The 12,726-nt window shown below is 39.7% G+C and overlaps 1 protein-coding gene across 3 annotated transcripts in view; it reads left to right on the plus strand.

Moving 5' to 3' along the window:
* The first annotated feature begins 6,971 nt into the window (after positions 1–6,971).
* The window catches only part of NSRP1 (nuclear speckle splicing regulatory protein 1), a 52,396-nt gene continuing 46,641 nt past the window's right edge, over positions 6,972–12,726 (plus strand). Inside the window, exons 1-3 of one of the 3 annotated variants that reach the window (XM_008695319.2) lie at positions 7,016–7,055; positions 7,486–7,515; positions 8,259–8,352. In XM_008695319.2, the coding sequence (XP_008693541.1) occupies positions 7,036–7,055; positions 7,486–7,515; positions 8,259–8,352 (144 nt within the window). In that variant the 5' untranslated portion in view covers positions 7,016–7,035. The other 2 variants (XM_008695318.2, XM_008695317.2) reach the window with 2 other exon arrangements.

The following is a 12,726-nucleotide window of genomic DNA, read 5'->3' on the forward strand; positions in this document are numbered from 1 at the left end:
TTAACCGCTGTGCCATCCAGGTGCCCCAGAAAGCTACTTTCTTAACCATTGTCATGGGGATTAAGCTAACTAGAAGGCCTTTAGCTTGAGAACAGATATCGTACATTTGCGTGGATTTTTAACTTCTTTGAAGTATTTTCACACGCAAGCTCATTTGATCCTCCTAATAACCTGTAAGGTAGTCAGTCTAATATCATTATCCCCACTTTATAAGTGAGGACACGGGCTCAAAGAGTGAGTTACCTGGGTCAAAGCAGCTAGTAAGAAGCAAGGGGGCCTAGCATCCATCTTTCCTAATTTTTGCCAGCACCTCAGACATCTAACACTTTTCAAACTTTACCAGGCTAATGACCACGCTATCAGTCTTTCGGAAACTACTTTAAAATTAAGCAACCGACAAGAAAGATTAATTGAATTTGTTTAACCATCATTCAAGTAAAATACTATCCTTTAACACCAGGAGCTTACTTTTTTAGTGAAGAGGATGTTATTTATACTTGACAGAAATTAGATACAGATTTATATTTAAATCTATTTACTGGATAGATTGATTTGAATAATCTGAATAGATTGAATTACCTATAGTGACATATACTTCAGAAGCTTAGACTTGATTAGATTTTTTGATGGCTCTCTTTCCTGTAGCTTATAGGTAACAAGGACACTGTATGGTGTGAACCATCCAGACCATTTTCCTCTTCCTCTTCATCTCCTCTCCGCTTCTTTCAAATTTAAAGGAGATAGAAGTTAATTGAATATACTGTAAGGGAGCAGCGAGCAAGGAGAGAAACTGTCTACCAGGACATGGTGTTGAGAGCTAAAGTTTGGGGGGAAGACAGGGGGTATGAGAACATGCGGAATTTTCTCTCTTTGGTGACTGTGTCCGGTTTAAGTACCCCATTGGTCAGCTAGGGCTTATGGCTATCTTGAGGTGGGTCGCTTAATGAGCCTGTTTGCATTTAGCCCAGTGGTCACTGTGGGCCCTTTTGCTTTTCTCAGGTTTCCACTGCTCAAGCCAGTTGTTACGAGCAGCCTCAACATTCCCCCCGACAGATCAACAGTGACAAATCTTTGGCATTTGAACGGAGAACTCATCTTCAGTAGCTGCTTCATATTGGACGAGGGGAGACATGTTGTCCCTAAACTCGTGGGGCCATCAGGGGTTCTATGCAGTTATAGACCAGAGCATGGTATTAAATTGTGCTGACAGGAGATTTGAGTGACATTCTCTGGTGGCTTAGTCCATGGGATTTAGGGGGAGGGGACCCTGCAATGGCATGGGCTGGAATCCTTGTGGAATCACCATTTGTGTACATAATTGTTGGACTCACTCAGACATGTAGGAATGTATTTTGCCTATAGATCAGGACGGCAGTTGGATCCAAGGAGACAAAGGAAAAAGGGGGGGCGGGGGGGCGGGGGGGGAGCAAAGCGGCTGAGTCAGCCAGCATCAGGCAAGGGTCCCAACCCGGGCCATAATGTGTGCGGATTTGCCTTAAATGAGCTTCCACTGCCCAGTGCACTGCGCGCACATTAGGAACAGAGACCTCGGGGTTGGAGTGGGAGGGGAGAGGAAAGGGGTTCTTGGCCCTCACAGGCACACGCAGTCCGACCCGTCTGCCCTCAGACCTTTAGACCACACTGAGGAGCTGTCTTGGCCAGAGATCTTCAGTTGTCTGAGGAGCACTAGGGTTTGACTGCAGAAGGGCCGGAAAGAGAAAGGAGAGGGAGGAAAGGATCCCTCCCAAAGGCCAGAGGGGAAATCCCTCACCCTTTCAGCAAGGACAGTCTGGTGGGTTCCCCCCAGGGCTTCAGATCCTCACTGAGGAGTAACCTCGGCCAAGGTTGTCAGTTCCCCCAAGGAGTACTACAGTCGGTCCACTGAGGGAAAGTCCCGAGAAATTCCAAGAGACTCTGGGAAGACTCGGTCTCGCAGAGGTTCTCCATATAGGCCACAAAATGCAGGGTGTCCAGACTGGGTGGAGGCCTGTGGTGCAGCAAGGCAGGAGAAAGGAGATAGAAATTTATTAAATATACCGCAAGGGAGCAGCAGCCAGGGCAGCAAAGGAGAGACTGTCTGCCCAGACCAGTTTCCTTTTTAATTAGGGCTTTCTATGGTCTAGGAACAACATTTGTTTTCAGGACAATGATACTGGAATCTTAGAAAAGTTCCTGTTGGCTCTTTTAACAGCTTTGTTGAATATGACTTACATACCATTTAATGCAGCCACTTAATGTGTACAATGCAATGGTTTTTAGTATATTCACGGAATTTGCAACCATTTCAAAATCAATTTTAGAACATTTTCATCACACCCATAAGAAACCCCATACCCATTGGTAGTCACTCTCCATTTTCCCCCACCCAAGCCCTAGGCAACGACTCATTTTCCTTTCTCTATGGATTTGCCTACTCTAGACATTTTATATAAACGCAATCATACAATATGTGGTTTCTTATGACTGCCCATTCCCTCTTAATCTAAATATGATTAAGCTCCCAGCTACCCTTAACTTAGACAGACATCCCAATCCACTAACTCAGAAGATCTTTGCAGGTAATTTAGGGAATTTTCATTCTTCTCATGTGAGGTTTATGTAATGCCACTCCCACCTAACCCCACTCCGCATCAACTCTGTGTTCTTACTCTCCCCATATGACTTTATTATAAAGACCTCTCTCAATAGATAATATCAATTAATTAAATATTGCCTATTTCTTTGTCCTTAGGCATGGTAATTATCCTCCGAGGGTGTTCCGTCTCCTAGTCACTAACTCTATTTTACCTTTCCTCAATCAACTGCCTGGGCTTAGACTGTCTTGCCCACAGACCACAACTAGTAAGGTACCTCTTGGTGGTCATACTTTGTTCTATGTGACCCTGACTCTCCAGCCACAGCTTTCTGAATTAGGGTTGACCCCTTGCCAAAGGAAGACCAATGTGTGAAATGGCCTGATATTGAAAGTAACCAAAACATGGATAAACCAAACTGGGAAACAGCAATAGGAGCAGTGTCTAGAAGGATAGTAAGTATTGAGAGAGGCCAAAAGTGTCATGCGGCCTTAAACAATTTAAGCAAACTGCCATCCAGACAGTACAAGTTAGCAGAAATTGTTGGCAGAGAAAAAGTTTAGAGAATGGGTAGTTGGTTTGGGACAAGAATGCATAAAAAGGCAGAGAGGGTACAAAAAGCAGAAGAGGCTGAAAGAGTAAGGAAGTAACATAAGGAACATTAATGTCAAAAGATTAAATGGAAGATCCATTAGCTTGGGCGCTGAGGACCCTACAGTTGCCTTGGGTCCAATTCTAGTCAACTGCTCTGTTCCTGGGGTCTTATTTCTGAAAGTCTAAGATAGTCAGAATTCTCTGCTGTGCAACAGTCAGGAGTATGGTAGCGATGATACCATCTTTTATTGGCTTACCCTGCTTCTGTCCTTTCAGCATCTTCAATTAAAGTTCCCAAACTTGGGTTCAAAATGTTAGGAGGCTTCTCTGTGTCTCTGATTCACTGCTGCAGATACCACCATTGCTGCAAACTCTGGCAAGTGATTGAAGAACTCGAATTCTCGGAAACACTGCATCTGAGAAATCAGCCTTCTACCTTTCAGAAAATCTCACAACTGCTTCACTATGACATCCCAAAGGCAATGGGAGAATACAGGATTCAATACACCAGTTCAAAAGCTCATGTTATATATAGCATCTTGAGCTGGGTAATTTTGTGTAACTAATTCTGCATTCAGTCTCTTTAAGCAAGAGGCAGACAGTCTTGGCAGGGGGGCTTTATTTTTACCCTTTATTGATTCTTTTTTATTTTAAGAAAATATCATATAGTTTAAAGAGTCATCCTGTTATACAAGGTCTTTTAAGACCAGAGCATTTCTCAGTCCCTCCTCACCCCTATTTTTCTTACTTCTGAGTCAGCTATTTTCAATTCCTTTAGCTCAGGAATTAATACAGAGCCCATGGGCTAAATCTGGCCAGTTGCCTGTTACGATAAAGTTTTATTAGAAAAGCCATGCCCAGGGGTGTTTGGCTGGCTCAGTCGGTGGAGCAAGTGACTCTTGTTCTCAGGGTCCTGAGTTCAAGCCCCACATGTGGCACAGAGTTTACTGAAAGAAAGAAAGAAAGAAAGAAAGAAAGAAAGAAAGAAAGAAAGAAAGAAAGAAAGAAAGAAAAGAAAAGAAAAGCCATGCCCAATTGTTTATGAATGCTTTCACACTACAAGGGCATAGTTGAGTAGCTGCCACAGCTACTAAGACCCTAAGACCCAGGGGCGCCTGGGTGGCACAGTGGTTAAGCATCTGCCTTCGGCTCAGGGCGTGATCCCAGAACAGGGCATGATCCCGGCGTTCTGGGATCGAGCCCCACATCAGGCTCTTCCGCTATGAGCCTGCTTCTTCCTCTCCCACTGCCCCTGCTTGTGTTCCCTCTCTCGCTGGCTGTCTCTGTCTCTGTCAAATAAATAAATAAAATCTTAAAAAAAAAAAAAAGACCCTAAGACCCATAAAACCTAAATATTTACTATCTGACCCTTGGCATAAATAGTTTCCCAGCCCCTATTTTGGCTTTCGTTTTGACATGTACCTCCATAGTGTAAAATAACATGCTGTGTGGCTACACTTTTTTCCCTGATTTAACCAGTATTTGTTAGCCTCCCAGTTTGCATTACAAAGATTTAGTTTCTTCCCCAGTACGTGTGTCCGCACACACACAAACACATAAACACCTCCCGTTCCTTCACTCTTTTCAATACATTACATCGTAATTTAAATTAGAATACATTGGTGTTCCGCGTTTGCATTTCCATGATTATGTATGCTACCTAGGGCTTAGCCATGTAGTAAATTACAATTATTTTCTTTTTCTGAACATCTTTTCACTTTTCCTGGAGTTAATGTCAAAAGAGTGCCTGGAGTGACCATAATAATAGCACACAACATAGATTTCAGAGCAAAAAATATTACCATGATAAAGAAGGTCATTTCATAATGAAAAATAGGTCTCAATTAATTAGGAAGTCATAACAGTCTTAAATACTTATACATCTAATAACAGAGTTTCAAAGTACATGGAGCAAAAACAGATAGAACTACAAGTCCAAAGAGACAGAAGTAGATTACTGGTTACCTAGGGTCAAAGGGTCTGGAGTAAAATGACTGATGGATATATGCTTGCTTTCTTGGGCATTAAAAGTATTCTAAAATTGATTGTGGTGATAGTGGTACAACTCTCTGAATGTATTAAAAACCACTGAATTATACACGTTACATTGGTGGATTGCGTGGTATGTGAGTTATATCCCAATAAAGCTGTTTGAAAAAGAATGGCTGGGGGCACCTGGGTGGCTCAGTCGGTTAAGCATCTGACTCTTGATTTTGGCTCAGGTCACGATCCAGGGTCGTGATATCGAACCCGCAATGGGCTCCACTGCACTGGATATGGAGCCTACCTAAGATTGTCTCGCTTCCCCATCCTCTGCTCCCCCCCCCCTTAAAAAAAAATGGCTGTGCTAGATAGAAATCTAACCCACACAGAAATGGTAAATATGTGGGTAAACATAATATTTTTTTTAAAAAATGTTCTTGAAAATTGCTTAAAGCAAAAATACCAATTTATTATGTGTTTATAACATAGGTAGAAGTAAAATGTGTGACAATAATAACACAAAGTCTAAGAGAGGGAAATGGAAGTATATTTTTGTAAAGTTTTTTAACTAAATATAAAGAGGTATATTCTTACTTGAAGACGGACTGAGATAAATTAAAGATATATATGAGAAACCCCAAAGCAACACTTTAAAAAAATAAGTATGGCTAATAAGCCAACAAAAAGATTGCATCATAAAAATCTTAAGCTGAATCATAAAAATTTCTTATTAATCCAAAAGAGGGTAGAAAAAGGGAGGGTTAGAGAACACAGAACAGATGGGAAAATAGAAAAACTGCAACATACTCCTAATCACTTTAATGAAAATGTTCTAAATACCCTAATAAAAGAAACTGTCATATTAGACAAAAAAAGCAAGACCTAAATATATACTATCAACATGAGATCCACTTTGAATATAAAGACACAAATAGATTAAAATAGGTTAAAAGTAAAAGGATGGAAAAAGATATCCTATGTTAACTAACAATCGAACCTGGCTGTATTAATATCAGATGAAGTACATTAAGAGAAGTAAGAGTCATTTCTTACTATTTCTTCTAGAGATCTATGCAAGAGGACCTAACATCCTAAATGTTTATATACCTAATAACAGAACTTCAAAATACGAGAAACAAAACTGACAACTAAAAGGAGAAATAGATCCACAATTACGGTTGGAGATTTTAACATTCTTCTGTCAGTAATTGAAAAGGTATCTTTGGCTGCTGTAAGCCTAGTTTGGAATGGGCCAAGTGCTAGAGAATAAACAGACGGAATGTGACTAGACTTAAAAATATACATAGATCATATGATTTTTATTTCTATACTCAGTATTACCACGATATTAATCATTGCGTCCAACGAGCGTAGGTCCAGTATTAATGTATAGGTTTTCATTTTCTACCAAGTTACCTTGAGCTATGTATATTCACACGGAAAAGCTCAGCGGGGAAAAAAAAATCGATAGCCTTAGGGTAGTGTTTTTCAAACTTGAGTGTTATCAGAGTTACCTGGAGGGTTCGTTAAAATTCAGATTGCTGGGCCCCATCCCGGAGTTTCAGATGCAGTAGGTCTGGGAAAGGACCAGAGAATTTGCATTTTTAACGAATTCCCGGGATGAGCTTCACACTTTGGGAACTAGTGGCCTAGAATTTTGCCATTCTTTTCTTCCCATTAATTTCGAGACAGCCAGTTGGTTTCCAAACAAAGCCGAAAGCCGTAGGACCCGATCCCCTACAACGCGTAAGCAACTCAAAAAGGTGACTCAGCCGCTACAAGTGTTCCAGGCCTCCCAAATCCGCGCGAGAGTTTACGTGACGACGTCGGCGTGTGCGTCAGCGTCACGTCGGCGTCGGCCACGTTCAGCGGAGACGGGAGCAAGATGGCGATTCCGGGCAGGCAGTGAGTGATCCGGGAGTTAGGGTCAGGCTGGGAATGGAAAATCACGGCGACTTTGTCTTTGGCCGAGGAGTAGAAGTGCGCTGGAAGTGAAGGGGCTTGTGTCGTCAGGGATAGAGACGGGGAAAAGCGAGAAATCCTGAGGAACATATTCCCCTCCCCCACACATTTTCCAGGATGGAAGCCCGAAGTTTGAGGGAGAAACTTGTGAGGAAATAAAGGAAGTTAGGCTGAGGGGCAGAGAGCGAGACTTTTCTATTTTCCAAAAGCTCGGTCTGAGGCCCCTCAGTCTTGCTTCCTACCCCGCGCTTGAGTTTCTCCCTGGTTGGATGCTTTCATGGGCAATGAGAAGAGAGAAATTCCTGGCTTCCTTAGAGGGCCTTGTTCTCCTTGCTGCTCAAGTCCTGATTCCCGCCCTCCCTTCTTGTTTTAGGAATGTTGTGCTGAGAAGCCACAGAAAAGGGTAGGCATAATAGGGAACTTTGGTATACATTGCCGCAAGAGAGACAAATGTGTGTTCTTGGAAGTTTTACCCTTAATGTGTAATCCTCATTTCCCGTGATCTCGGCATTTTAAAGACCAAAACGCGAGAATCTAAATGAGTTGGATCTGATGGGATGGTTCTCTGAGATGCTCCAAGACAGAGCAGATGAGCTCAGTTGAGTGTAATGGGCGTTTGTCCCACGGCTACTTGGGTTTCTCAGTTAATGTAATCTTCTAAAAAATTTTCGTGGGTGACATTATCCAATAACTTATTTAAAATTATGTAAGTATCCAGTAGGGGAAAAAAAAAACCAAAACAAAAAACTAGCTATTTTCTTGTTGGACCACACGGATAATGCAGTGTTTTCTAATATTTAGTGGGCATAAACTGAGCTTTCCACTAGCATGTTCTTTTTAAAACATTACTATTATTATTTCACCATCTAAAACATTTCTGAAGTCTTCAGTTACTTCTCTTCTTTGATGAAAATGGTATTTGAATTTGGCCCTTGCCTGCAAATAATTGCTTAAAAGTAATACTTATACAATCTTAATGCACATTAGAATTTTGAGATCACCGAAAAGCAGAAAAAATGTTATGTGTTCATAAGCTATATGACATGTTCTGACTTGGTAGCTTCATCTGGAAGAGGTAGTGGATGTATTATTTTTTAACATTTAAATATAATGGTGTAATTTCTATTTCGAAAAAAAAAACCGCAGGTATGGGCTTATTTTGCCAAAGAAAGCACAGCAGTTGCACCCTGTTTTGCAAAAACCATCAGTGTTTGGGAATGATTCTGATGATGATGATGAGGTAAGGGAACCTGTGTTTTTCTGTTGCGTTGTTAGAAATACAATTTTTAAAGTTGAACTTGTGAATTTGATGTCTTTGCTTGCCTTAGTTATTTGTCATTACCGTGTTTCTGGAGTACACTATAATTTATGGAATTATCAAAAGGAATATTTAAAGAACGACTTCTCTGATTTTTTTTTTCTTCGTAAGTGATACATGGGTAATAAGATTTTTTTAAAGTTGTGAATTTCAGTTATTTCTAAGCATTTATACAAAGTTGTTTTAGACAGCTAATACTGATGTGACAAAATTGTTAGTGTAAAGATCCCTGAAAATGAGCTATTAAGATGTCACCAGTTGCCTATGAATTTTTTTTAGTGAAGTAGTTTCTTCTAAGGCTACTTTTGTGGCTATTAATTGCTAAATGTAATTGCTCGGTTATAATTATGGTAGTGCTTTAAGTTACCATTGATAGTACTACAATAATATCTAATATGAATATTTTCTGTTTTAGCAGCCAAAACAGTATTTTCCTGTGAAATACACAGCTTATGGCAGAAACAACCCCAAATGTATGCTTATCTAATACTTGAGTCATTTTCTGTATTTCTGAAAGACCTTTGAATCTGTTAATGTGGTACTTCCTTTGTTCTGGCAGAAAGATAGCTTCTCTTTCAGTTTCTACTAATTTTATAATGGCATAGGTAGGTAACTGAACATATTTGATACTTCTTTGTTTTTTCCTTTCCTTCTGTTGAAGAAATTGGCTAGAGATGCAGTCTGCTTCCCTCCATTCTGCCCCAAACAACTATCACATTACGATTTTGATTTGCATTTCCCTGATGGCCAGTGATTTTGGCCATTTATGTATCATCTTTGGAGAAATGTTTATTCATATCATTTATCTTTTTAAATTGGATTATTTGTCCTTTTACGAATTGTAAAATTTCTTTATATATTCTAGATACAAGTCCCTTGTTAGATATAATTTGTAAATATTTTCTCTCATTCTGTGGGTTCTTTTCACTTTCTTGACAGTATCCTTTGAAGCACAAAAGTTCAGTTTTGAGAAAGTCCAATATATTTTTTTCATAGGTTTCTATGCTTTGGTGTCTTACCTAAGAAAACCACTGCTTAGTCCTGTGGCACAAAGATTGACACCTGTATTGTAGCTTTACCTCTTAAATTAAGGTCTATGATCCATTTTGAGTTAATTTTTGAATAGGGTATGAGGTAGGGGTCCTACTTTATTATTTGCATAGGGATATCCAGTTGTCCCAACATCATTTGTTGAAGACTATTCTCCATTGAACTGTCAGCACCCTTGTCATTTGTTTTAAAATACAAATATATGGGGGCGCCTGGGTAGCGCAGTCGTTAAAGCGTCTGCCTTCGGCTCAGGGCGTGATCCCGGCGTGCTGGGATCGAGTCCCACATCGGGCTCTTCCGCTATGAGCCTGCTTCTTCCTCTCCCACTCCCCCTGCTGTGTTCCCTCTCTCGCTGGCTGTCTCTCTGTCACATAAATAAATAAAATCTTTAAAAAAAAAATAAATAAATAAATAAATAAATAAAATACAAATATATGTATTTTTTAAATCACCTACCATGGACATGCTTATTCTGTAGTTTCACATCCTGGCATACCATGTAATACAAAGCGAAATATTTGAGAAGAACGGGTGTACACAAGTGATCTAGAAAGTTTATGCACGTTATTGCTCTTTCTTTTCCTTGTGAAGTGAGGCTGGTGGACAGTGAATACACAAGAGCCAGAAAAGCTAGGGCTAGGCCATTTGCTCTTTCTTCCTTCTGTCTCTCCCTCCCTCCTTCCCTCCTTCCCTTCTTCTCTCCTTCTTTTACATAGAGGGACTTTAATGCAGAGAATTGGCTGCATAAGTAAGAGAAGACTTAAGAAGCCAAAAAGAGGATGGTGAAGCAACCCAGAGATCAGCGGTAGTAAGAGCAAGTAATGATAAATGGAGGGATACAGGTAGGGTATAGGTCCTAGAGGCCAAGGGCTGGGGTTACCTGGGAACTAGAGTCTTCCGGAAGAAGCTGAAGCCACTGGGGAGATTAATGTCTTAGGTAGGTAGAGAAAAAGGCAGGGAGGACTACTTTGTTTTTTTCCTTTCTCCCACCTTCCAGTATATCATCTTTGTTTTCCATTGGTAGAACTCAGCCAGAAGCCAACTGACAAGTAAGCTGCTTGGTTCTTAATGAACAAATATAAAACTTTTTTAGTGTAAGATCTTACCAATAAAAAGATCAGTCTGATGAATTACAGCTTATTTTCATACCGAGAAGTAAATTTCTTAGTTAAGTATATTTAAATATTTAAGGTTTGGATACAAAATCTCTTACTTAAAAATTAATCAACAATTTAAGCAACAATAAAATTATTGGTGCTTTGGAAAATATAGAGAAAGATACTTTATGGTTCTCTTCCTAAAGAGGGCATTATATACCTGGAGAAGAGTTGCTGCAAAGCAAATCCATTGTTATTTACAGCAATTCAGAAGCATTTAAGAACCCAAATTTAAGATCAGACTTTCCTTCCAGTGGTCCAGCAGATGGGGCCCTAGCAAATGAATTCAATTTTAATACGTGCTTATATTCAGAGTAAGCTTAAAAGTGGGAAAGTGGTATTTAAATAGTTTCTCTTTTAAAATTTATCAGAACTAATCAGAAATAGTTTGTTCAAAGGTAGAGGAGATGGGAGTTTTTACCCTATAGTATGAGGTTTATATTATATCCAAATGCTGCTGTCTGATCATATTAAGTGTTTGAGTGGGTTTGCTATGATAGTAATGTGTTTATTCCATTTTTTCCAGTGTATCCTCTTCCAGTCTCATTGTCACCACTTTTAGGTTATTTTATTTTCATAGCTTTGTAACTAGTTTTCTTATCACCTGTCTCCTTAAATTAATTTGAAATACTGTTGACAGATTGATATTTTTTTAAAGCATGGTTCTGTTCACTTGTAACTCGCTTGCTTCTGAACCTAATTATATTTAAAATCTAAACTGCTAGTCCTGACATTGAAAGCCTTTACTATGCTTTGGCTTCAGAATGCTTATTAGCATTTTTTTTCCCAACTTGCTTTTCTATGCGGAGTGTAGTTTCTTGCAACTCTGCTTTTCATCACACTGGAAGTCTCCCTGTCCTTCGGAACCCATTGCAAAAGCTGCTTCCTTCATGTTCCCCGGTGGAAGCAGTCTCATCCTTTCTCTGTCACTTTCCTTTTCTTAGCGCTTAGCTTTTTATACCTTGTGTTGTAAGTTATTTGCATACAAGTCTTGTCACTGTACTAGAGTATGCGCGCTGCGAGCTAGGATCTGGATATCTATGTTTATACACGTACTACGAGTACAGTGATTTACTCGGATGTTTTAGCTGTCTGTGTTGTAAAGAGCCAGGTAGTAGATGTGTGGACTTTGCAGGCCAACTATGGAACTTTGCTCTTGTGGTGTGAAAGCAGCCATTAGATAATATGTAAATGAATGAGCGTGACTAATTAATGTATTCTAATAAAACTTCATTTACAAAAAGAAGTGGCTGGATTTGGCTGTAACTTGCTGACCCCTGGTCTACACAGTTCTCAGAAAGTACTTGTGATAACCGGTAGTGTTTCACAAATGTTAGAAGATGGTCAGTGACTAACATAGATGTTGCATGACAGGTTAAACAAAAAACTTCCTTTTAGATAGTTCTCACTACTAAATGCTTGCTCATTTTGCAGAGCACAGTGACTTTTCCTTTTAATCTTGGCAATTGAAATGCTTATTTCTAGACAATATTCTTGGATCCTATTTTGCACAGTATTCATAATGCCATGAAGAAGTACGATCAATACAACCTGAAAGTTGTTGCGGTTTTGTATCTTTATCCAAAAGCAACAATTTTCAGGTTGGATAAAGATACAGAACTCTTTGATCTCTTCACAGAAGTATTGAGTTAAACTAGATAGCAAATGTTTATTAATTTAGTTTTTCATAAATGTATCAAAAATATCAGAAAATGGTGGATGATAGCAATAAATTGCACTTTGAGTCTCTCAGAAGCCGTGGTATAGTCCTCTCATTGGTTAAGCATTCATTTTTATAAGATGTAAAGCATTTATAAAAACACTAATACTCCCGAAAAATGAGGAAAACACATTTATAGAAATATAGAAGAAATAGAAATATGTGATAAACATTAAAGATATTTCATCATAGTTGGGGCGCCTGGGTGGCACAGCGGTTAAGCGTCTGCCTTCGGCTGAGGGCGTGATCCCGGCATTATGGGATCGAGCCCCACATCAGGCTCCTCCGCTATGAGCCTGCTTCTTCCTCTCCCACTCCCCCTGCTTGTGTTCCCTCTCTCGCTGGCTGTTTCTATCTGTCGAATAAATA

Source organism: Ursus maritimus, unplaced genomic scaffold (assembly GCF_017311325.1).
Source record: "Ursus maritimus isolate PB19 unplaced genomic scaffold, ASM1731132v1 scaffold_24, whole genome shotgun sequence".
In the NCBI taxonomy this organism is placed as follows: domain Eukaryota; kingdom Metazoa; phylum Chordata; class Mammalia; order Carnivora; family Ursidae; genus Ursus; species Ursus maritimus.